Source organism: Rhinopithecus bieti, unplaced genomic scaffold (genome assembly GCF_001698545.2).
Source record: "Rhinopithecus bieti isolate Rb0 unplaced genomic scaffold, ASM169854v2 scaffold_9656, whole genome shotgun sequence".
Classification (NCBI taxonomy): domain Eukaryota; kingdom Metazoa; phylum Chordata; class Mammalia; order Primates; family Cercopithecidae; genus Rhinopithecus; species Rhinopithecus bieti.
In genome coordinates this window covers 667,028-693,601 of record NW_016806205.1, presented here as the reverse complement: position 1 = coordinate 693,601, position 26,574 = coordinate 667,028, and the positions used below count along the sequence as shown (strand labels likewise).

The 26,574-nt window shown below is 40.4% G+C and overlaps 2 protein-coding genes and 1 pseudogene across 3 annotated transcripts in view; all 3 read right to left on the bottom strand.

The window, feature by feature from the left end:
* The window catches only part of CNGB3 (cyclic nucleotide gated channel subunit beta 3), a 165,064-nt gene that overhangs the window by 80,608 nt on the left and 57,882 nt on the right, over positions 1-26,574 (bottom strand). The window contains exons 4-7 of one of the 2 annotated variants that reach the window (XM_017875191.1): positions 17,928-18,082; positions 15,068-15,220; positions 13,977-14,185; positions 713-763 (exon numbers count right to left, since the gene is read on the bottom strand). In XM_017875191.1, coding sequence (XP_017730680.1) covers positions 713-763; positions 13,977-14,185; positions 15,068-15,220; positions 17,928-18,082 — 568 coding nt within the window. Of the gene's footprint in view, positions 1-712; positions 764-13,976; positions 14,186-15,067; positions 15,221-17,927; positions 18,083-26,574 lie in introns of those variants that run through there. The other variant, XM_017875192.1, reaches the window with a different exon arrangement.
* LOC108531636 (golgin subfamily A member 2-like) lies at positions 4,074-7,042 on the bottom strand (annotated as a pseudogene).
* On the bottom strand, positions 7,066-11,617 carry LOC108531642 (ubiquitin-conjugating enzyme E2 Q2-like). The gene is given in 9 exon segments (XM_017875200.1): positions 7,066-7,083; positions 7,166-7,512; positions 7,929-8,044; positions 8,046-8,075; positions 8,152-8,255; positions 8,258-8,463; positions 8,543-8,647; positions 8,755-8,898; positions 11,599-11,617. Coding segments are annotated over 9 exon segments (1,089 nt in total).

Here is a 26,574-nt window from a genome sequence, read left to right as displayed (position 1 = left end):
AAAAAAAAAAAAAAAAAAAAAAAAAAAGCCAGTTGAAGGGGATGTTAATCATTGTAGATTTCCAACAGGGATAGTTTGAGACCTAAACCCAGATTTATATTTTTAAACAAACTTTGAGGCCACCAAAGAATTGTCTTTGAAGTGGGGGGCTAGAGTTCACTCCGATTGGGTAAACCAAAATAACCCCTGACCTCTGCCTATTTCTCAGAGTTAGAGAGAACAAAGTACTTAGAAAACAATTATGAGCAATAAAACGTATGTTTTAGGAAAAGACGGTTCCATGTTATCTAAACAATTGCCTCTCTTCTATTAATAATTTTTATTTAGAATATATGAGAACAAGAAAGAAGCAGGAGTAGAAACAATTTTGCAAACCTTTACAACATCATGCTACATGAATTGGGGGCTAGAATTTTGTAGACAAGGCAAAGTATACAACCCATATTCCTTTATTGATGTGTAAATTAGAATTCAAATGTGGGCACTAACTTATTTTGGTCTGCTTAATAAGGACTTATATGTGGAATTACCCATTTGCACCTACAAGGAAATATATCAGGTAATTATTGAGAGGCAGAAACTTCAGGCTTATCTTTGTCTAATAAAACTTCCTATGTATAAACTTTGTTTATAGAAATCTATAGATGGGATTTAAAGTCAAAATGGTAAGAGATTACTTGAGCAATTTTGAAATGGTTTGTGAGTCACCTACCTGAAATTTTGTAGAAGTCCTGTAGTTTTTCCTTAGCTCATTTGGATCCACCTGAAACATATTTGTATTTTCATTAATTTTCACCAATTTCATCAATTATTTTTTTCTCACTTTTAAATTTATATTTACAACTATTTCTCTTGGCTGGTTCCTTCCAATCTCAGCCAATCAATATGGTCCATATTCTCAGGTTTTAAAATAAATAATGTTTGGTTTTAGTCTTCTTCTTGCTCTATTGTTTGCCACAGTCAAGCTTCTCAAGAGAGTTGCCTACCTGCTTTACTCTATATCCTTCCCTCATATTTATTCTTAACTCATGGCAATTTGGTGGTAATTTGGCTTCTTCCCACTTCTCTCACTTCTTCAAGGCTAACAGTACAAAACCACCAATGACCTAATGATGACACCCAGGGTATCCTTTATGGCACTTAGCATCCTGTTACGCCACTCATCATAATTTGAAATGACACATATATTGCTTGGCTCATTTATTTAAAATTAGTCTACTCTATTAAATGGTAATCTATCTGAGGACAGGTTTGATTTTGCTTAGCAACTATATTTAACTAGTGCCTAGAATATACTAAAAGCCCAGTGAATATTTATTAAATGAATGAATGAAGAAATGGAAAGATGAATAAAAACCTTTGAAGCATTAAAAAATTTTTTTGGACAATTTTTTTCCTTGAAACTTTTTCTTTTCAAAGAATCTGTAATGCCACTCTTAGTTTACTTTATTTCTTCACTTCCTAGTTTTCAATGTTCTTCTTGGATTCTTGGGCTAGTCATTTAAAAATCAACATTCCCCAGGATTTAGCTCTCTTCTCTTTTCTCTTCATACTTGCTTCCTGGGAAATCTCACCCACGTTTATAGTTTCAGAGATTACCGTGTGAGTTGATGCTACCAAATCTCTACTTCCACCTAATATCACTTTCTTGAGCTGTTGGGTAAACAACTGCCCATTGTCTTCTTCACTTAGCAGATCCACTGCACCAAACCTGAATTCATCATCATTCTACATTGCCCTTGAGCCAAACTGTGCTCTTCCTCCTGCTTCTGAGTATCCTAAGAGCACCCTCATCTACACTGCTTAGTGGTCCTACACTGTGCGGTCTCCCCCAGTCCTCATACAACCAATAGCCAAGTTCTACTCATTCTTCTTCTGAAAGTTTTCTCATGTGCATTCTCTCCTTTCTGGCACTATCTCTGACTTTAGTCTTGTTCCCCTGGAACAATTCTACAGTGGCAGCCAGATGATCTCTAAATCAGATCACTTAAAATCCTCGTTCATGTCAAATCCTGCAACTCCACATGACTTTAAGAAAAAAAAAAAAATGAAAGCACCTTTTCAGGGTATACAAAGCTCTACTTTCTGTTTCCCACTCACTTCCTGGAGCATCCCAGAAACAGAACCAACCCACTCTGTTCAGCAGTTCCTCAAATGTATCATAGTAATGCCTTCGCCCATGCTGTCCCACAGCTCAGAACATGTTTTTCCTTTTTTCTTGTGGAGGACAAAGGTGCAGGTAACACCAACTCATCCATCAAGATTTGGACTAAGGGTCTTCTCTGTCAGACGGTTTTCTCTGAGCCTTATAGCACCCTGGCCATGCCTTTTCATGACTCACAGCATAAAATCCCACCATTTTTCTTTTGCTGGTCTGTCCTAGACATTCTGAGCTATGTAAGAGAGTAGGGTCCAATCTTTTTCCTCTATTTCCTCAGTTCCTAACACAGTGTCTAACACATAGTAGGTGTTCAATAAATGTGTGACAAGTGATAGATGACTGAATGGCATTTGTTAATATTCAGACCTAAAAGAATTAATGTGAATATTGGACTTAAATGTTTCACTTATATGTAGTAAGGGATTTTCTAAGGGCTCTTAATTAGTTGACCAAAGCATTATAACTTGGACACATGGAAGTAGCATCTTCTAACAATTATCATTCAGGCTGTCTGGAAGTTTTAAACTGCTGCTTGAGCAATGTTAAAGATTGGTTAGTCAACTCCCAAGTTACTCCCCACACTACCGACTTTTTTGGCTTTAATTTTTACTCAAATACACATACTAAATTTTACATAAATATATTAGAAAATATATGACATGCTCATTTAATGATTTTTACTGTGAAACAAAATGGTTTACATAGGTAGGACATAGATACAGGTTCAAATAAATAGCCTTATAAATCATGTACCACAAGAGTAAAATCAGTCACTTCCTTCAAAGCTTATATGGGACAGCCAGATAGATATCAAGTGCCAGACAGTTAAGGTAAAATACTACTTCCACCCTGCATCCAGGAAGAATGTTCTTAGCACATTTGTCTGTTTACTTTCAAGGTTGTCAATGATTCTATGATTGAGTAAATGTAAATGCAACTAAAACTTGCTAGATTAAATTAAATGCCACGTAGTGATTTTAAATTCTATCTTCTTTAGAGCAGTAAATCAACTTGGCATCATTAGCCTTACGAGGATCAGCATGCTTACCGGTAACAATTAGGTACTTATTTTTAAAATGTCACCCCACTTAATTCTCTCTCCCTCTTTTAAGCCTCATCATTATGCCACAGACATTTCTTCAGGGGAGGCTTACTTTAGGAAGGATATGCTAATTGCACCTAAATCCTTTTCCAACGGGTACTTTTTGAAGATCTACTCAGGTGTTAGTATATTTACTCAATATTCACCTCTTCTTCCCCCACACCATGGCTAAATCCATTTATTCCAAAATAAAAAGCAAAACAAACAGAAGTTGCATCACCAGGGCACCATGACCCCATCCCTGCCTCCTTTCTCTGTCCCATGCTATCAATAAAGAAGTTTCTGAGCCCCAAATAATTATTAGAACCTCCTCCCCATGTGTCAGCTTCAACCTCCTCTATGTATGATACAGGGGGTGGCCCTACCCCTGGAATTACAAAATGTTACACAGATACAATATGTCCACTGGGGAAGGGGAGTCACCCCCAGCAGCCTGTTCTCTCGCCTTTTCTACATTTAACCCCATTGTCCTGCCTCAGCTGCCTCTCTAAATAAGAAGATGGGAGCCCCTGTGAGGGAAAAGTTGCTTTAGTGAGAGTAAGGCCATCAGGGAGGCCACCAGGCCTCCTCCAAATAAATCAACTCTATGAGCCTCTGGCTCTTAAATAACCACAATAATCATCCAGAAATTAAGGACTCAGCCTGGGCCAAGGTGGCAAAGGGTCTGCACTTGTTTGTCTCCCCATATCACACAGGGGTCTTACCTTGCTACTCTAATGATAATGGGGTGACTGGGAAGGGGTGGTAAGGACCTGATGGGGACGAGCTTCTGGCCCCACTTCTCCAAGCTTTGCTGACAGTGGCCGGCTTTTAGATGACGGTGATCTTCACCTCATTTCTCATCAGCACGATAGAAAAATGGAATGCAGGGGTTACTGCCCAAGCCTGGGTGCTCCTGGGGGTTCTGCATCTCAGGAAGCAACTGCATAACCTGCTGTGCAGTGGGATTATCATGGTGAGAACCCTCCCCGGCCTTTCCTTGTGCAGGTTCCACACTGTGGACGAGGCTCATCTTGCAAAGACCACCCTGCTTGTTGGTAGTCCCAAGCTCCTGGGGGAGCTGGGGTGCCTGGAGCGGGCTCATCAGCAGGGTTCTGGGCAGCTGCCTGGAATTTGCCACGCCACTTGTTGTGGTTGCCCACAAGCCGCAACACCAGCTCCTGCAGCTCCAGCAGCTCCAGCAGCTTCACTTTCATCTTCTTCTTGTCCTGGGCCAGCCTGCTCATGTATTCCTTCTGTTGCCACATCTTCAACACTGCCCTTTGGCTCTGGTACAGTGTGATGTACTTTCCTGCGGGAGGATAGGGTTCAGACACTGGGATCCCTCTGACCACAGTGTAGCTCTCCCTGCCATGTCCTGGCCTCCCGCTCACTGATGATGTCTGTCTCTCCAGACAGTTGGATACAGTGACGTTCCAGCTTTTCCATCTGGTCCTTCAGGTCCACCTTCTCCTGCCTGAGCTCCATAAAGTGACTCTGAGGCTTTTCCATGGCCCCCTGGAGGGCCTGGTGGGCCTTCCCACATACAGAATTGTCTCTAGTCCCTGGGGCTAGGGCTCCTGCCTCTGGCTCCTTCTGGACCAAGCCCACCAGATGAGCCAGACACTTACAGCTCACCCTTTGCTCCTTCAGCTGCCCACATGGCTGTGCCTGCTCCTCTTCGGCTCTGGCTACAGCTGAGTGTAAAAATGCCACCATGGCCTCCCGACTCTCCAGGTCCTCCAGGATGCTCAGCATGAGTGGAGGCGTCTCCTCCTTACTGTCCAGTCCATCTCCTTCCCCATGGAGAGCCCTGAAGGTCAGCTGGGCCTGTAGCTGCTGCTTCTGCTGGCTGGTGGCTTCCAGGTGCTCCTGGGTCTCCTGCAACTCTTGGCAGGCCATCTCAGCCACCACTTTGCCCTGAGCTTCCTCCTGCTGCAGCTGGTCTATGAGCTGGGTCTGCAGCAGTAACTGCTTGTGGAGCTCCTTCTCAGAGGGCACCTGCTGAAAGGTGGCCACCTGCTGCTGATAGGCCGCCATGTACTGCTGCAGGTGACCCAGGTATTGATCTCACTACTGCTGCGGACTCTGAGCCTTTCGGCTCTTCAGCTCTACCATCTCCTTCAGCTCACCCAGCTTCTCGCCCAGCTCCTTCTTGATATACTGCTCTGACTACAGTTTGCTGGTGATCTCCATGTTCTCATTTTTCAGCTTCATGAAGCCGCTCTGCAGCTCGGCCATCTGCTCCTTGAGCTCACCATTCTGGGAGACTGCATGATTGATGGTGGCGAGGTCATTCTGCATGGTCTCCAGGGTTTGCCTGCCCGCCTCTGCCTGCTCCTCCCAGAGCTCAGCCTTCTGCTCCAGCTCCAGCAGCAGTCTCTCCTCCTGCTCTTGGTTCGGGCAACTCAAACCCTCATTATCTGGCGCCCCTGGGCCTTGAGCTGTCGCTGCTAGCCCTCCAGGGCTCCTCCCTCGCAGGGTGCTCGGCCTCCACTTCTGAGCTGCTGGCTCCAACCTCAGCACTCCCGCCGGGGCTCCAGGAGCAGGGCGTTCAGCCATCTGGCTTCCCTCCAATTCGGCCAGCTTGTCTCTAGCTCCTGCACCCGACTCATGCTGTGCCCCTTCTCCTCCCTCAACCTGTGCACCTGCTCTGACATCAGCTGCATCCTCTGCTACCACATGGTGCTCCCTCCTTTTAGATTTTCAGTATATTGATCTTTCTCTATCTGTAGCTGTTTCAACAACTCTGTAACCTGCCCCAGGTGTGCTTCCAGCTGTGCCTGATCCTCCATGGCCTGCTGTAACTGCTGGTTAGCATTAGAGGGTTCACACTGGCTTGAGGACTGTTGAAGCAGGAGCTTGGCCCTCTCCAGCTTCTTTTGCAGCTCCTCCAAGTTGAGCTGGGTCCCTGACTTCTCTGATACTAGGACTCAAGTTTCTCTTCTAGTTCTGAGTTCTGCTGCTTCAGATCTTCATAAAACTTCAGCCTGAGGGCATCTCTCTTTTTGGTTAACTCTTTGTTGTACTTGTCCGTCGTCTTCTGCTGTGTAGAGACAGCAGAGAGAGCCCGCGCCAACTCTCCCACATGCTGCCAGGAATACTGCAGGCCGCTGGCCAGATCCTTTGACTCTCCTTCAAACTACCTGGCAGCACGCTGAGTGTAATACAGGGCTGTCCATAACTCTCCTTTCTTGGACATGAGTATCCCTGTGGTCTGAATTTGAACCTGTAACTACTCCCTTTGGGCTCCCTGCTTTCAATTCCTTGCTTTCTTTTCTTCTTTCAGTTGATCCAGAATTTCTTGGTTCTGTTGTTTCTCCAGATCCTTCAGGTTAGCAGATGATGCAGGGCCCTCCCCATTGACAAAGGATGTAGACTCAGAGGTAAGACCATTGAGCTGTTGGGAGAGTTGCCCTGGGCTCCCAGTCAATGAGAAAGCCTTGGTTTCATCCATGAGATTGGGACCAATGTCAGCATCACGATTCTGAGGTGCCACCATGCTAGTGCGACTGGCACCAGGGGAAGAGACACCACTAGCTAACATGGTGTCATGAGCAGACAGTTGTAGGGGAGAAACATGGTCTTTGGATGTATCATCAGGTGAATGGCAACCAACAGAAGTGGTTGTCTCAGGGTTGCTGCCATTTTTAATTTTCTCCTTTTTTTGCTCTTGTACCTACACCAGGGTATTTTCTATGCTGATATTCTCTCAATGTTTTCTTGGCCACAGCCAATTTGCTCTGTAGGGTTTCTTCCGACATCACAGGGCAGGGTGGGAGGTGGGGTTGGGGCCACATCAGCACGATCCTGGCAACCACTGCTAAACACATCCAGTCATCTACCAGGCAGATGTGCAACTGAGCCAGAGGAGAAGTAACCAGGGCCACACTAGAACGCAGAATGGGGCATGGCCTCAATACTCCAAGCCCATTGGTCGATGAAAAAGATGAAAGGGAAAGGAAGCATGGCCAAGTGGCAGTGTGTCCAGAGGGACCATTTTTCTCATGCATCTGTACAATGGAATTATAGGATTGTTGGGCTCTTGCTAGATTATTTTGATTCTTATTTGCTCCAAACTGCACTCTGGCTTTGCCTCTGACTAAGATGGCATTTATTTGCCTGATGACCAATTCTATTGTGTAGGCACAGCTACAGCCCTGTTTTGTGAGAAGTTCCATATACAGTGCTCCCCCACCCAATACATACCCTCCTGAGAGAACAGGTAACACCACTCGAACAAATGGAGGATCAAATGGAAAATTATCCTGCTACCCTCCAAAGTCTGTGAATTCCAATACTAAAAACTTGGCAATTCAGTTTAAGGTCCTCTTCACAAGGCCAGTTAGCTCAAGGCAATAACATTCTTCCCAGGCCTCTTAAGAAATACTCCTACCCCAGAAAAGGCCCTTCTTTCTGGTATCAGGAGGCATGGTCCAGAAACACAAATCCAATAGAATTTCAGCCATTTACCTTTCAGATCGTCCCCTCCCTGAAGTTCTACTTTCCTGTTGTGTGTGTGTGTGTGTGTGTGTGTGTGTGTGTGTTGTGTTTTGTTTTCGGCTTTGGTGCTTCATTCGTTCCCCCATATGAACCAGTAGAAATGTAGCCATTAGCAACTTCGGTCAATATATAAGAGATTCATACTTTAGGAAGACAACCCAGTTGACAACCACAACAGTTTCTTAAAAGATATGTTAAACAAAATATATTCTATCTTCCTTTTTTCTTTTACGATCTGAAGATCATTGTGCAAAAGACTATCAGGGTCGACCTTCTGCAGTTTAACATGCCAGTCGTGTACTGTCATTTATGAGTTCCACTGAATAAATCCTTTCCAAGCAATATTGCTCATGCTTTTGTCAGAAGATAAAAATCATGTAAGAGTTAATTCTCTTTCAGGAAGAACACAAAAAGTTCCAGCAGACCTGTTTTATAACTCCGTGATCTGTATACATCCCTGAGCTCTTTCATAAGTCTATCTGAAGCTTGCACTGACCCAAACACCACACCACATTTAAATGGTCTTGCCTTTGAGTCTTCCTAATTTTCTCTAATATTGCCAAATTTTCTTTTTCAGTTCCTTCATCCTCCAACTTTTTCCCACTAGTAAGTTCTTCTTCCTTCATCTTACAGTGATTTAAGTATTTTATATCTCCAACCATCTCTTCTTCTGAAGTCACTTCTGTTTTCCCATTCTGACCCATGGGTAGTGGTTGATCTAGCATCTCAAACATCCAGATGCTTAGGAAGGTTATATAATCTGCAGAGTTCACATATCAACTACTTCAATTACTGACGAAGGTAATTGTTGTTCTTAGTATCTTCTAGACATTCCAGAACTGATGTCAGATTTGGGTCATCAGAGTCCACAAACCGTATTGGTGAAAAAGATGGATAGGATTCTCAGAATCTCTAGGCACAAGAAGAGGCTCAACCCATCATGGGACAGTCTTGGCCTCGTGGTGGCTTGTCCACAGGAGATTCGGCAATGTGTAAATATTCAGGAGACTGGCCCAGGTGCAGGGCTGCGCGGGTGCGCTGCTGTCCCTGTCCCGCCGCCGCCAACTCAGTCCGCGAGGCTGAGCATAGGGTGCCACTGCAGCAATTTGTGAGTCTGCGCCAAGCCGCACACCGCGACCAGTATTCACTTCTTCTGAAAACAATTCATAGAAACTTCATAATTTTACACAGGACAGATGGAAGAAGTATTTTAAAATAATATTACCTGAAAGAGTTATAATGCAGATTAATTATTCAAGGAAATAAAATCCTTGAACTGAGATTACCATTCATTCACTCCTTCAAACATTTCTTGAGTGTATTCTAAGTTCCTAGGTTAGATAAAGAAGTGAATCGAATACTGTCCCTACTCTCAAGAAACTTATCCTCAGGTAAGAAAGAGAGATACATAGACAAATAGGAGACAAGAGGGAAAAGTAAAGTGTGTGGACATCAATTCATTTAATTCATTTAACAATCAACTGTGTATTTTCTACATGCCAGACCCCGAGCTAGGTGTCTTATTCAATCTTCATAATAGATTTATGAGGTGGGTACTGAGATAGCCGGGTGGGAGGGGGTTGCTGCAGAAACTCCAACCAGCCTGCCCACTGACGTGGAGCCTTGGAAAGTTTGCTACATTTGCAGTAGGGAGGAGCCTAGCCCCTCCTCTTCCTGTGTGGAACCTGAAATTCCAACAGTGGGCAGGAAGCACTCTATCAGGGGACTCTGGCCTTGTGGAGGATCCCTGTTTCCCCACTTTTTAAACCTTTTCACCTAATAAAACCCTGCTTCGCTCACCTTTCAAACCATCTCCGAGCCTACATTTTCATGGCCATGGGACAGACAAGGACCCTGTCTTTAACTGAACTAAGGAAACATCCTGCAACAGTACGACTATTCCTATTTTGGGGGATGAAAAAGATTGTATTCAATGAAAGGGTAAGTTTACTTTCTTCAATTTAATGCTATTAGCAAATTTCAGAAGTGAAATTTGACCCTGGACTGTTTGTTTCTACTACTTCATAATTAGTCTAATCAATATTTGATACAATTAAATAATAGAATTTTGAGTAAAGTGTAGGAAACACAGAGAAGGGAGTGGTTTTCTTCAGATTGGTTTATAAAGAGCATTTGAGAGGTTTAAGTACCAAAAGAAGTTGATTATAAAGGAAGGCCTAATTGACATTGTAACTAGATGACAGCGAGGATTTCTGTGAATTTTGCAAAGGGTTGTGGATGTGTCTCTTATCTAAATAATCTTCACTGTCATTTCCAACTCAATTTCTGCTATCTCTAAAGGAAATTACATACAACAGACTTTTTGTTCGACTGCATTTCAAAATTCTGTTATCTTTGTAGCATCACTTTTAGGAGAAAGATTTTATAAATAAATGCTGTGAAAAACTTATAAGTCCTCCTGGTTTCTGTTGTAGCTGTTAGCACCTCAATCTGTTGTCTGTTACTTGTTTGTTTTCCTTCAAGGCCTTGGGGAATTAATATTTCCATCCTCCAGTTATGGTGCATTTATTTAATAAATAAATTAAGTAGATGTATCTACCTAGCAACTGTAAGTATTTAATAAATGTTTCTTCAATGAATGAATGAATGAATGAATGAATGAATGAATGAATGATTCAGTGGTGTATACTAATGGTAGCATAGATAGCTAAATATAGTGAGACCTTCAGGTTGGGTACTCAATGTGCATAGTCTTCTTACCAAAATGTAATCAAGTTTCAAATGCTGCAGCTACTTACTCTAAATTAAAGAAACCATTAATTTGGTTTCTTTAATTGAACAAACAAAGCAATTATTTCCTGCTCGGTATTTGTAGCTTATGATAATGCATTTTAAATAGAGCTCGTTGCGTGTGTTTTTTACTGGTTATTTTTCTTGGTTTTAACACTTCATTGTGTGCAAAGGCCTCTTAGAAAATTGAAAATAAAAGTCTCCCTTTACTGATTTTGTCATTTTCCATTGGTCAAATATTGATTTTCTCCCCCCTTGTGAGTCTAATGGAGGTTGAAATCAGTGTTCCTTTTTTTGTTGTTGTTTACTTCTTATTTGTACACTGTCATCACCATTCATCAAGCTGCCAGGTTGCTCTGGGGATGGCGCTGGTGAGTTAACTAATGTTCTAGAGTCTGCACAAGGAATATTTTGAATAGACTTTTGGTATAGCTTTGGCTTTTACCTTTACTATTTCTTTCTAGGAAAGATTTCAAATATAGAAAACACTTCTTAGAAAATGACAATTTTTTAAGGAAGAAAAAACATTCAAAACTATTCCTTTCAGCGCTTTGATAATTTAAGACCTTCTGAAGATCCAACAGAAAATATTAAGAAGATTAAGCAACCTAACTATCTTCTTGAAAATTCTACATGAACCTAAGGTGCCATATAGGCAGTCAGTCTGCTCTTCCTATCGTGACATTGGAGGACATGTTCTGTGCAGCCCTTGCTGAGCCTTGGGAGGAGGATGGCACATTGCACAGTTGGAAAGGCAGCATCCTTCTTGTTAGCTGGGGAAGGGGCTTGGGCTAGTGGCTATAAGACTTGGATTTGTGCTTGTGAAAACACATTTGTCTGTTTCTCAGATTGATTGGGTTGACAATAAACTTCCCTTAACACTGAGAGTAAATCCAGGAGAAGATAATTTATCCTAAGGGTAAGAATGCTAATTTCTTAGGAAGGGCACTGCATTTGATCATGAGAAATAGGATGTGATGAATTTGGCAGGTAAATAATAAAAAGATAGACCCATAGATGCCATATTCATTAAAAAACAAAACACCAGTGGAGGTGTTCTATGTACTTGTGATTTGCCCATATCTGTGAGGGGTGTGGCTACCTGTCTGTGGTTTGGCCATATTGATGGAGATGTGGATGGCTCATTTCTCTTTCATTCTCTTACCACACTGAATAATAGTATATTTTGCAATGGTGGAAATCTTCTGTGCTGTCCACTAGACATGTGGTTGTTGAGTTCTGGAAATATGAACAATGTGGCTGAGGAATCTGAATTTGTAATGTTATTTAATTGTAATTAATTCAAATTTAAATTTGAATGGACATATTTGCCTAGTGGTCGTCATATTGGACAGTGCGGTGAATCCACATTGATTAAAATGGTCATGACCATACAATGGGCAAAAAACAAGTGAAAAAATGCTCCACATCACTAATCATCAGAGAAATGCAAATCAAAACCACAATGAGATACCATTTCATACAAGTTAGAATGGCTACTACTAAAAATTCAAAAAACAGCTGATGCTGGCAAAGGCTGCTGTTGGTGGGAGGGTAAATTAGTTCAGCCACTGTGGAAATCAACTTGGAGATTTTTCAAAAAACTTAAAACAGAACTACCATTTGACCCAGCAATCTCATTACTGGGTATATATCCAAAAGAAGACAAATCTTTCTAACAAAAAGACACATGCACCTGCATGTTCATTGCAGCATTATTCGCAATAGCAAAGACATGAAATCATTCTAGGTACCCACTAACGGTGCACTGAATAAAGAGAATGTGGACATATACACCATGGAACAAGATCATGTCCTTTACAAGAACATGGATGCAGCTGGAGGCCCTTATCCTAAGCAAATTGATGCAGGAACAGAAAACCAAATACAGCATGTTTTCACTTATAAGTGAAACATTGGGGCCGGGCTCAGTGGCTCACGCCTGTAATCCCAGCACTTTGGGAGGCCGAGGCGGGTGGATCACAAGGTCAGGAGATCGAGACCACGGTGAAACCCCGTCTCTACTAAAATAGAAAAAATTAGCCGGGCGCGGTGGCAGGCGCCTATAGTCCCAGCTACTCGGGAGGCTGAGGCAGGAGAATGGCGTGAACCTGGCAGGCGGAGCTTGCAGTGAGCTAAGATCGTGCCACTGCACTCCAGCCTGGGCGACAGAGCGAGACTCCGTCTCAAAAAAAAAAAAATAAAATAAAATAAATAAAAAATAAATAAATAAGTGAAACATTGGGTACTTATGGACATAAAAATCCGAACAATAGAAACTGGGGATGACTAGAGGGAGCAGGACTGCAGGGAGGAAGCGGGGAAGGGTAGTAAACCTCATTATTGGGTACTATGTCCCGTACCTGGGTCAATCACACCCCAAACCTCAGCATCACCCAAGATACCCAGGTAACAAACCTGTATGTGTATCCCCTGAATCTAAAATAAAAATTGGAAAAAAAAAAAAGGGGTCATAAAGCTTTGCTTTCTAAGTTAGGTTTTCCCGAAGTGTCCAGGCCTAAAACCCTGTGCTTGATTTATCTACTACATGCAGACGCTGTACTCGGTTCCAACTACACAATGATAGACAAGGCACAGTCTGTGTCCTAAAATCTTACAGCCTAGTACTTTCTCACAACACCAGACTGTCTCCTAAGAAGGCTGAGTAGGTTCTAATGAGTGAAATCATACCTATCTTATTTATTAAAATATTGAGGTGAATGGTAGACTGTAACGTGATAGAAAATAACTGCTTCACAGACTGTTTGAGGCTTGATTACCAGAGGAATATATATTAAATAGTTTCTTCTTTTGGCATTGATAATTGATCCATTTAAAAAACATTATTGAGGTAAAATATGTGTATAGTTTCAATATTTCAGACTTGGCACTCTCTTTATATGCTCAAGTATTGTCAAATTCTGAAAAACTTGCTGACCTGAACCTGCGTGATTGTAGAGGCAAGGCCTGGATTAGAATCCTGGCCCCTCTACTCTCTCGCTTTGGGCTTTAAGCAAATAACCTCTCTCCCTGAACCTCAGTTTCCTCATTTGTAAATAGGGCTGATTACATCTTTTTCATAGTGTCATTGAAAGGATTAAGTGAGGTATTATAAGTAAATTAACTAGAACAATAATGCTAGCTGACATTTAATACTCATTCACTATGCACCAGACACAGTCTAGGCACTTCACAGGCCTCAATTTATTTAATCTTTCAATCAATATTATGACGGTATTTTTGTTATTTTTACTTTAAATATGAGGAAATTAAGGTACAGGGAGACGCATGTTTTCCAGCACATTGTGAACACTCAATGGCTGTTTTGTAATTGTTTTCTTATTATTATTGCTCATGATTTCTTGCAGTTGTCCATGCAGATAGCCAGTCAAACATTACATAAAACAATGCTGTTATTTTTTGTAGCTCAATTAGATGTTATTCACGTTTCAGTTTCTGCCTTTTCCGAACTCCACTTACTATTATGTCTCCTCCTCTTATAAACTGGAGTCTGGGCTGGATAAATAGCATATCATAAAGGTAGATGATATCACATATGATGTCCACAATAAGCCAGTAGTGTATGTTGTCTGGGGTTTGATATGGGAAGACGAGGCGCAGTGGTATAAACCAGCAGTTCCAGTTATAGGCAAGGGTGACAATCAAGAGCCACAGGAGATAGAGTCGATCTGGAAAAACAGCAAGTGGAGCAATCCAAATGACATAGAACAAACACAGAAAGAATTCTCTTGCTTAGTCTGGGGAGGTTGGGACACTAACCTCTAGAGAGCGGTTTGCCATAGAAGGCTCTATTAAACATTCAACACAATTTTGCCTCTGCACTGTGAGGCACCAGGCTTTACAAGAGATGTTAAACGATCTTATCGCCTCTTCTGAAAGTGGACAGTTTCCTTCCAGTCTCCTGAAGAAGTGGCTACTCTGAGTCTGTCCACACAGGTAACTGTACTATTTGGATCAGGAAAGAATTTCCCAAAAAGTCGGAAGGACTTTGCACCGACATCACTGCAGCCGCAGATCTTTAGTTCCTCAGTAGTTAAGTTGCAGGATTGATTGCCCAGGGCAGGTGGCAGAAAGGCCACATCCTGCCTGAAGGAGGATAGCACTGAATGGGAGGGCAGAGGGTCAGCCCATTAACGTAGTCCATGTCCCTTCACACATAGCCCTTCTCTGCCTATGGGAGGCCGCAGGAAAGGATTTGTTCAATTAGAATAATCAACAATGTGAAGCCATGGAAGAAGACTGATACTTCATAATGAATTGCAGGTGTGTCAGTGCACATATTGTGGAGTGCTTTGGGCCTTCTTTTCCGAGGTAATTAGGGGCAGGAGAGGATCTGGACTGCCTTTTAAATATAGGCAGGAATATTGTATTTCTTATCTTCACCAAAGATGGGCAAATGATCCTTTACAGGTTATATAACTTAAATTCTGCTTGCTAGTTAGATTGAGAATATGAGGTAAGGAAAATAGAAGCTATCTGTGACTTCGAGTCACAGGGTTTCTTGGTGATAGCCAGCCCTCCCACTACAATAGTTCACCCTTTGTTAATACCTGTGTATGAATCTATGCTGCTTGGAAGTTTAAGTTGCTTTAAGTACTCTGTTAAAGGCATCTTCTTGACTTTGAAACATAACAGCCTATAGTAATGTTCTTCTCTTGGCTTATCATCGCTTTCTTTTACTGGTGGTACAGCCGTGGGCTTTGCTTCATAGGAAAAAAAAAAAAAGAATGAAACATTTAAAGAGGTTAAGTTAGCTTAGTTAAAAACTTGAATTTCTTAACCAAACACCGCATGTTCTCACTCATTAGTGGGAGTTGAACAATGAGAACATATGGGCACAGGGAGGGGAACATCACACACTGGGGCCTATCGGGGGTGGGGGACAAGGGGAGGGATAGCATTAGGAGAAATACCTAATGTAGACGATGGGTTGATGGGTACAGCAAACCACCACAGCGCATGTATACCTATGTAACAAACCTGCATGTTCTGCACATATATCCCAGAACTGAAAGTATAAAAAAACCCAAAAAACTTGAATGTCTTAAAGTCAGAACATTTAAGAATCTTCCTCTTTTGATACAGACAGATGAAACAAAACCTTCATGACATTTAAAATAGTGACATTTATTTCACTGTGTGTGTGTATAAAGAAAAAATATGTCAATGTAAAAAATTAAAGGAAACACAATTTTAAAATAAATAAATGTTTATAAATTTTCCAAAATAAAAAAAGAACAGGAAAAACTACTAAATGATGACAAAATTCAGGATAATGATTACCTTGGCAAGGGGGCTTTGTCACCTGGGGAGACTGTAAGTTTTCTCTAGTGAGGGAAATGTCCTTTATCTTGGAGGGTGGCGATAGTGATGCAACAGGACTATTCATGTGTAAAAACTATCCAAGCATGGTGGCACAGGCCTGTAGTCCCAGCTCCTCTGAAGGCTGAGGCAAGAGGATCATTTGAGCCCAAGAGTTGGAAGTGGCAGTGAGTTGTGACTGTGCCACTACACTCCAGCCTGGGTGACAGAGCAAGACCCTGCCACTAAAAGAATAAAATAAGATTGAATAAGTATATAAAAATATTTTTAAAAAGTTTGTCTACACTGAAATATTTATGGATGAAATATAGTGTCTGGAATTTGCTTTAAAATTCATTGTAACTCCAATGATACAGGAAATAAATTTTAAAAAATGAAAAAAGAATATGTTAAAATAATTGAGCTGTACACTTAATTGTGGATTTTACAGTTTGTAAACTATGTCTCAAATAAAAATGTAGAGTATAAAATAAAGGCATTCTCTAAAAAAGAAAACAAATCATGTTGTATATCCTAAAGTATACAATAAAAACAAAATAAAATAGTAACATTTATGAAAATATACAGGTAATGAAAACACTGGAATTTGGAAATATGTAGCAGGTTTAAAGCTCACAAATAAGGTGTCACAAAGGTGTTACAAATAGAATATTTTAAATACAAGCTTGATTTTCACATACTTTGGAGCATCAATAAAGTCAGAGATCAGAAACACTGCAAATGTACATCATTCTGCAGGTTTTAGTTTGGTGCTTCTTTACCCTCACACATGTCACACACAATATTCTTTTCAATATATCTTTATAAAAGTATAATGACTATGATTTCTTTTAGCCTCTTCTGTTTAAAAAGAAACTGTTATACAATACACAGTTTATTTTGAAAACCCACATTCTCTTATACAGAACTATGAGGAAGCTCAACTCCATCCCATGTAATTATCAACTTGATTTGCATTTATATGTTAAACAACCAAGCTTTGTTCTATTCTTTTTCTGTATATATATATATAAATATTTTACATAGATGTAATTATAGTATATATTATTTTGTGTTCTACATATTGATTTTTTTTTTTTTTTTGGAGTCTTCCTCTGTCACCAGGCTGGAGTGCAGTGGTGCGATCTTGGCTCACTGCAACCTCTGCCTCCTGGGTTCAAGCAATTCCCCTGCCTCAGCCTCCCGAGTACCTGGGACTACAGGCACGCAACACTAAAATACAAAAAAATAATTTTTTGTATTTTAGTAGAGACAGGGTTCCACCATGTTGGCCAGGATGGTCTTGATCTCCTGACCTAGTAATCCACCCACCTCGGCATCCCAAAGTGCCAGGATTACAGGCGTGAGCCACTGTGCCTGCCTGATTAATTTTCATAAACACATTTTTGTAATTATTAGGGTGGTTGATAATAGTCCCTCCCTTTACATGATTGGTTTGTTGATGTCCTTTGCTCTGTTGGATACCCAGGTAATATTCCTGTATTTTTATAATATGTACTTTGCATAATATGAGTATTTTTAATATTACAATAAAATTTGCTATAGAAGATACTGTTTGTGTCCTACACATATACCCTGAGCCTGGAGATCACCTGTAGGAGGGTTCCCTATGTCTGTTGGAGGATTTCCTCGAGCAGGTTTACTTAAAGTGCTGGGGAGGTAACAGTATGAAGCTCCAGCACCAATCAGTTTCCTCCTCTTCCATTCAGATAATTTTCAAGAATGATCCACACAGCTTTTCAGCTGGATAAAGCCCCAATGGCACAGTAGGCCCTCACCATGTTGCCCAGACTGGTTTCAAACTCCTAGGCTCAAGCAGTCCTCCTGTCTTGGTCTCCCAAAGTGCTTGGATTATAGGTGTGAGCGCCACTGCATCTGGCCAGTGATCCTCTTACTAACCCATCTGTACATCTTAACTTTCTTCTCTGTCTCACCACTCGTACCTTCCTGGATCACTCTCAAAATATAAACTGTATGTAAATCATTTTCTCAGGATCTGCTTTTAGGGGATCCAAACTGAAACATCTGCAAAACACAGGTCCCCTCATCACTTCCTTCTTCCCAGTACTTGGAGGGAGCAATGCTTACCAGTTAGTGGGCTGGCTTCGGGTGAGGAGAGATCTCCCTCTACCAACTTTCTCTTGTAGAGGGCTGTTCTTTGACGCATTCTTTTCACCAGGTTGTGTAGCTGGGCATCAGCGTACTCATTTATAACAGGAGCTGCAGGCGGTTTGTTTTGTGGGCTAAATGAGAAAAAAATGGCAATAGAGACGGGCCCACGAAGAGATAGATACAAGGGAAGGATTAAACCTTTTCACCTTCCTTATATATTCAAGATTATTAACTTCCCCTTCTTTTGCAATTGAATAGTACAATTCAAACGTTAGGTTTAATGGAAATAGTGCTGGTGGAATACAGATGTTATTAAAAAAATTAGAATCCTCAAATAGCAAGTGATAACTCTTGACCATACTGGATCTTGATGACAGTGATTCTGTCATTACATTGTGTCGCTAGGACAAGTAAAGCTACAGATGGTGGGGCAGGCAGGTGCCTAAGATGGCCCCAAGATTCCCTGCCCCTTAGTATATGTGCCTGCACAATCCCGGGGACAATAAATATGGTGGTTTTATTCCCATCAATAGTCCATGTTATATGGCACAGTTGATGAGGAGATTATGTAGGTAGGCCTGATCTAATCATACCAGGCCTTTTAAAGTAGACTTCCTCCCACTGCTGACACAGCAAGAAGGCAGATATGTGAAGCACAAGGGAGATTTTACTTGAGAGAAATCCTCCATGGCTGATGGTGAAGAAGAGGGTCACCTGGTTAGAATTTCATGAGGCCTCTAGGAGGTTGAGAGTGATTCCTGGCTAGCTGTTCATAAGGAAACAGGGACTTCAGAGGTACAACTGCAGGGAACTGATTTTGCTAATAACCTGAGTGAGCTTGGAAGTAGATTCTTCACCAAAACCTCCCAATGAGAGCCTGGTCTGGCCTGGCCAACACTTTGATTTCAGCCTTGTGAGACCTGAAGCCAAGAACCCAGCTGAGCCCACCCAGACTTCTGATTCGGACCCATTTGCTAATGTGGGCTTTAATTTAATTTTATTTATTTGTTTTATCTTCAACTTTTATTTTTGGGTGTTGTTTTAAATCACTTAAGTATGTGGTAATTTGTTTTGTGGCAATAGAAAAATAATGTAGCTGCTGTGCTTCAATGAACTTCCTTTCAGTTTTTTTTTTTTTTTTTTTTGACTGAGTCTCACACTGTCACCCAGGCTAGAGTGCAGTGGTATGATCTTGGCTTACTGCAATCACTGCCTCCCAGGTTCAAGCAATTCTCATGCCTCAGCCTCCCAAGTAGCTAGGACTGCAGGTGTGTGCCACCACGCCCAGCTAATTTTTGTATTTTTAGTAGAGACTGGGTCTTACCATGTTGGCCAGGCTGGTCTCGAACTCCTGACCTCAGGTGATCCGCCCACCCTGGCCTCCCACAGTGCTGGGATTACAGGCGTGAGCCACTGTCCCCAACCAATGAACTTGCATTCTGAGGAAATGTACAAACAGTCCAGCATGGAGCGTAGAGTAGACATTAGGATAGTTCATCAAGACCTGAGTTTCCTCACAGACTTTCCTCAGAGCTCTCACTGTCTATCTTCCTTCCAATGTCTGACATTGGGTCTACTTGAGCCCGTGTAGGCTCCATCCATTCTTATCTCCTCATATCTGCCCCTCCTATCTCACCTCCAAGTGGCAGCCCATGGGGTTCACAGTGGATCTGGGTAACTTGTAGCTTCCACTTAAGAAAATCTCAGTATGAGATTTTCCCCTCTCCATGTACTCCTTCCTTATGTGGCCCACAAATATATCACATCTATAACTGTTTATAGATTCCCAGACTATCAGTGTTTTTCTCTCTTCCCTTATTATCATAGTACAATTTATACTTCTTTCAAAGGTAAATGGTCCTGTCTCAGAATCAAGATCTCCACGTATGTCACATTAAGACATATAGAAGCCTATGTAAGGATAGTGGAGACCAAGAGGCAATGAAAATAGTTCAGATTCATCTTAAACGGTTCAGAAATAGGTGGACACTAGGTCTGTAAAGCCAGAATAACTATTTTTCTGATTAAGACTTGTTGTCATAGATATAATTTCACTGATTCCTTCTTAAAATCTCGGTGTGCTTAGAAGTTTATTCATCCATCAACCAGTTATTGAGTTTCTACTTTATGTACTGCAAATAGAAACGCAAGTTAGACAGCGGCAGATCTGATAGTTGTTCATAGTTTAATGGGGGAAACAAGGATGTCAATCCATAGCTAATGATAAATAAGAAAAACATGTACAAAGTACTTTGTTCCACACTGAACTTAGCCTGGGGTGTCAAGGAGGGGCTTTGTAGAGGAAGTGCACTGTCTTAAGGGACTAGCATATCTTTGACAGATAAATGATAGACTAGTCTTTTAGGCATGGAGAGTGATATGTTCAAAGGCATAAAAGAACATGGCATGTTCAGCAAATTTTGGTGTGATTGGAACAGAGTATAAGTGTGTGTAGGGGGCCAGGTGGCAGAGGGTGGCAAGAGTGATGGTGGTTGGGTCTGGAAAGGAAAGGTGAGTGAAGCCAGGTTATGATGGTCCCATGTGATCTTGTGAGGAGTTTAGACATTAAGCAGTGGGCAAAGAGACCCAATGCAGGGTATTAAGCAGACAAAAGGTCTGGGCAGACAGCACTGAACTTTGAAAAATTAGCAATAGTGAGAGGATAGGTTAATGAGCCACACGTGGAGCTTTTAGATAATTCAAAGAAATCAAGAATGACTCGAGTTTCTGTTACAAGAGACTAGACTCATGAAGATGACATCAATATAAATAGGAATTCAGGAAGCAGATGTTTGTATGTAGTAGCAGCATGAAAAAATTAGTCATTTTTTTGTGTATCTTCAGTTCGAGGTGTTTGTAGGACCTTGTATGATAAAACCTTGTTTGTAATACCCAGGAGACATTCAGAAATACAGTTCTGGCAATAAGAACTTGGTATTCATCAGTGAATATGGAATATTTGAAGTGATTTATGTATATGACATCATCATAGACTGTAAGATTCTCAAAGCAAGGAACTATGTCTTTTCTTCATACTCCGTAAGACCAGCACAAAGTAGGTTTTAAATAAATGCTTATTGAGTAAATACACCCACTACTTCTAACTGTTTGACCTTAGTTGATGTTCCTGAGTGCTTTAAAATATATGTAAAAAGCTAAGTTGAAGATTGGTGATTTATTAACTATAAAGTCAGGTATTCAAACTGCCAAACTCCCTAATGTCCCAAGATCTGAGGAGAATATTTTTTCTTTCCCTGAATTATCTATAAGCTCTAATTGACCATATAATTGCCATTTAGTTATACTACTTTGTAGTGTGCAAACCCACCTCATGGTTAAAATGCTGAAATTCATGTGAAAAGAATGCAAGCATATCAAATACATATCTATATTTTAACTACTATGCGTTTTTGTCTTTATGTTAGCTGGAGCATTATGATGTCATTTTATTGCATCTTCTTGTCTTTCTCTAGCTTCTTTTCTAGGATCCTTGCCCTTATCCTCTGCATATATACATATAGAAGCTATGAATGTATTTTTCTTTGGGTAATTTTATGATGGGACAGGAAAGGCAAATAGAAAGGAAGAAACATACATCATGAGATAAAATCCAAAAGAGATAAAAGAAAGAACCAGTGAATTTGCCTTATATAACTATGCTTCATGTGAGCTCTGTTTGCTATTTCTTATTTATATTACTAATTTTTATGTTTTGTAAAGCATTGTTTCTCATAATTCCATGATGAAAGTTTTGGTAAACAGTAAAAATATCCTACAATTTAACTGTGTGTGTGTGTGTGTGTGAGAGAGAGAGAGAGAGAGAGATAGGATCTTGCTCTGCCGCCCAGGCCTGAGTGCAGTGGTACAATCATAGATCACTGCAGCCTTGACTTCCCTGGACTCAAGCCATCCTCCCACCTCAGCCTCCTGGGTTGCTGGGACTACAGGTGCGCAACACCACACCTGGTTATTTATTTATTTATTTTTTTGAGACAGGGTCTTCCTCTGTCACCCAGGCTGGAAAGCAGTGACACGATCTCGGCTCACTGAAACCTCCGCCTTCCAGGTTCAAGCAATTCTGCTGCCTCAGCCTCCCGAGTAGCTGGGGTTACAAGTGCACACCTGGCTAATTTTTGAATTTTTTGAAGTAGAGACAGGATTTCATCATGTTGGCTAGGCTGGTCTAGAACTCCTGACCTCACGTGATTCACCTACCTTGGCCTCCCAGAGTGCTGGCATTTCTTTTGTGTGTGTGTGTATTTTTTGTAGAAATGAGGTTTCACCAGGTTGCTCAAGCTGGTCTCAAACTCCTGGGTTCAAGCAATATGCCTGCCTCAGCCTCCCAAAGTACTGGGATTACTGGTGTGAGCCACTGTCCCCGACCGATTCTACAAATTTTGATAAACATAGAAGGAAACTCATATTGGATAGTTGTTATTTTATTCTATTCTATAGATAGTGTCTCACTCTGTCACCATCATAGCTCACTGAGGCCATAAACTCCTGAGCTCAAGCAATCTTCCCACCTCAGCATCCTGAGTAGCTGGCAACAGATGTGTGCCATCATGCCTTACTCATTTATTTATTTTTTGTAGAGTTAGGGTCTTGCTTTGTTGTCCAGGCTGGTCTTTAAGCAGGAGCTCCTGGCTTGAAGTAGTTGCCTCAGCCTCCCAAAGTACTGGGATTGCAGATGTGAGTCACCAAAGATGGTCAGTAACCATCTTTTATTGAGAAGAATGAGACTAAAAATTTATTTATATCTCTCTATGAAAGAATAAAGGATTGGTTATTGTTTGAATAAAATTTGTGACATTTTTTGGTATAGGTACAAGGGAAGCTCATTTTTTAAAAGCTGATGAAAAGAAAAGAACTATAGCAGTTTCCTTATTTCTTTAAATTCAGTCAGAGGCACAGGCCAAAAAATTGTATAATTAACAATTAGGGTTACAGAAGTTTTTACCCTCCAGGGCAATGCTAGTAAGATTGGAATGGGTGAGGCGAGTTGAGTTTTTTATTTTTTGGGGTAAAGTGGTGGGGTCAGGGGGAAGTCCATTGTAAAAGGGAAGATAGGAAAGGAAAACATGTAGTCTGCAGCTGTACTCAATATTATTAGTTTTAAGAAAGAGAACATTTATAAGATGTGGATCTTGAAATTGGTTCTTTTAAAACTGTCTGTGTTAGGACTCTAAGAAAGTTTTCACATGCACACAGGGATAACATATTCTCTAGTTTAAGATTGCTGCTTTAGTATAACATGGAGAGATGACTAATTTTGATGGGCATGGTAACATGAGTGGGTGGTGATCAGTGGTGAGTTCACAGCAGAGGTGGTATCCTAGTTGAATCATGAAGGATGGACAGCACTTTGATAACATATAGGGAAGGTACTCAAGGCAAAGGAAACAGCTTTAGAAAAATGGTGTTCATTGCTGCCTAATAGAATACAATAAAGGTTCAAACATTTTAACATACTATCTCAAGTGACTTAAAATTTGGCTTGAATGGTCAGTTGAGATTGATGGGGAACCAAGGCAGAATTCTAAGCAGAAGAGGGACGTGATTAGCTATGCTTTGGAAAAATAATTGAAAAAAGAAAGAAGATAATTAGGTGCAGTAAGAAGAAAGTGTGACTTGAAGAATGGAGAGAGTCAACTTAAAATATGTGGGTTAATGTCAGAGTAGGGAATTCCATGTTTGGTCATTGTACTACATTGAATAATATTCTGCCAACATTCATGTTCACCTGGAACCTCAGAATGTGACCTTATTTTAAAATGGAGTCTTTTTAGATATAACTATTTAAGTTAAGATGAAGCCATACTGGAGTAGGGTGGGCCCTCAATCCAGTGACTGGAGTCTTTATAAGAAGCCTAAGTGCTGGAGTGGCCTATCAACTACAATCCAGTACCCTTACACTAATGGTGCCTTTCCTATTTTTGCATCTGCTCATGAATATAGTAATTTACATATAGTTAATTTATGTTTGCCAAGTCTCTTAGGTACACAGATGATGAATAAATCAGAACAGTATGAATTTTTTTAAAAAGCCTAGTTGAAGACAGAGAAGAGACACAAGGTGAATGCCATGTGACAACAGTGGCAGAAATTGGAGCACTATATCCCTAAGTCAGAAAACACAAAGGATTGCTGGTGATCACCGAAAGTTAGGAGAGAGAGCATGGAATGAATTCTCCCTCAGCTCTTTCAGAAGGACCAACCTTGAATTCAGGCTTCTGGCCTCCCAAACTGTGAGAAAATAAGTATCTGTTGTTTTAAGCCACCCAGTTTGTGGTAATTTGTTATGGCAGTCCTAGGAAACTAACAGAGTTAGCAAAGCAGATAATTATGATACCACATGGACAACTCATATGGAAGCATAAGTTGTAAAAGAAATAGCAATACATTCAGTTTAGCAGATGTTAAACTTGAGTCGTAAGAATCAAGGTCTCTTTCAATACATTTGGTACAGCAAGCAGTTGAGAATTTGGGTCTGGAAATTGGAAGGGAGGACTGAGTGGTAGATATTGAACTAGGCTGAAATCATCTGTCTAGAGGATATGGTGGGAATGATATAGTGGATGAGATTACCAGTAAAAGCCTGCATAGAACAAGAAAAAATTGGGAAGTCGCAACCTTGGAATTTACTGACATTTACAGCAAAGCGTAAGAAAAGGAACTGAGAAGTAGCAATTAGAGAGAGAGATCTAAAAGAGACAAATGTCACAAAAAATCAGGGAAGGTAAGAGTTTGAAAAAGGAGGTCAGTGGCATCTTATGCTGCACACAAAGTGAGTAGGATGGGGGCTAGAGGAGGGGGCAAGTAGGAGTTCACTGGTCATCTTTAAGAACATTGGTTAGGGAGATGTGTAATGCGGTCACATTTTGTCATTTTATCCCCATTTGTCTTAACAAGTATTTTGTAAAAACAGGTATGTAGAATCTTGTGTTTGTTCTCTAAATAGTATTTTGAATTTCTATTCATTATTTTCTTTTGCAAACTTTGCTAGATTCCTTCCAATTCTTAATTAAGAATTAATTCATTTTTCAGTGACTTAACTCATTTCTCAAAAATCCTAGTTGGTTCAATTTTTTAAAACCTACTGTTTCTATCTTGTTGAATAACAGGCAGGAATTAGGCAAAGAGTATTGTATTCTAATTTGGGACGTTTTTAGGGGAGAGATAAGCAGGTCCTTTTTCTTTTGCCATGTTTAGGTAATAATTAATGATAAATTCAGACAGCTGCCCTCAAAAGTTATATCTGAAAAAAATCCCACTTTAAATACATGAGTATTTTTGGTGGGAATACATTTCTGAGTGAAAGTAGCACAAAATTATGATTTTTGCTAAAGTATGTGGCAGTCTACCATAAAGCCTATACATTTTAGGCAAATTTGGGAAAGTATGGATATAACTCAACCGAGTCTTACTTCACTCCCTTTTCACATTCACCCCTAAATGCTGTGAAGATTTTGAGTTGTTTACCACTTTTCACTTGTGCATTATGGTATTGTTTGTACACATCAGTTTGTACATATGGTAATGTATATATGGTAACGTACATATGGATGTTGTGATGCACAGTTTCCTAACCTGACTTATTCATGATCTATGTAGAATATGCTGCAATACATTTATGGTTCCAACACTTGTTTCCACACCCCCTGTTAGCAGTCTACTCTCTAGAGCATTTATTTTGTTAATCTGGAAGTGCTGGAGGTGTGTCTCTGTTGTTTATTTTTGTTACCAGTGAATCATATTCTTTTGGCCCAAAAATGTAATGGTACCTAACCCTGTTTGAAGTTAGGCAATTATTTTAAGGCTAAAGTAACAACAACAACAAAAATTTCATACATTGTGAATTTATCTTATACACCCATATGTACACATACCTGCCTATATACACAAAAATCAACACACATAACCAATGACAATCCTTCCAAAATCTAAATGCAGTTGGAAAAAGAATGAATAAACATATCATCATAAACATAGTCATAATACTAATATATTTAATTTCAGTAAGGATTTAAAATTCTCCAATGGCTTCAGGTATTTTTTTGAGAGTAGGAAAGTAACAAGTAGGGTGACTATGTTTTTACCATTTTTTCTCATCGAGTAGCAGCCTGAAAGAGTCAAAGAATGTTTGACACAATGTTCCTGAAAATTGATGTCTTGGTGTCTTATGAGGTGCATTTTGAACATCTCATTCATTTATTCGACTAATATTTATCGTGCACTTACTTTGCACCAAGAAAGGTCATCATATTCTGTATTCACTTTGAAGATTTTTAGTTAACTTTCCTCTCTTTCATTTTACACACACTGTTACATTTATTAGTTTATTTATTAGTTTATACTCTTCCTTATTAGTTTGTTTATTGATGTTTTCTTTATTTAAAACCTGTTTCATTAGAATATGTTGTGGGCTAAATTTTGTTCCCCCAAAATTCATATGTTGTAGTCCTAACCCCTAATGTGACTGAATTTGGAGATACAATCTGTGGGGAGGAATTAAGGTTACATGAAGTCATAAGGATAAGGCCCTAATCTGATAGGATTGATAGGATTGGTGTCATCTTTTTTCTTTTCTTTTCTTTTCTTTTTTCTTTCTTTTCCTTTTTTT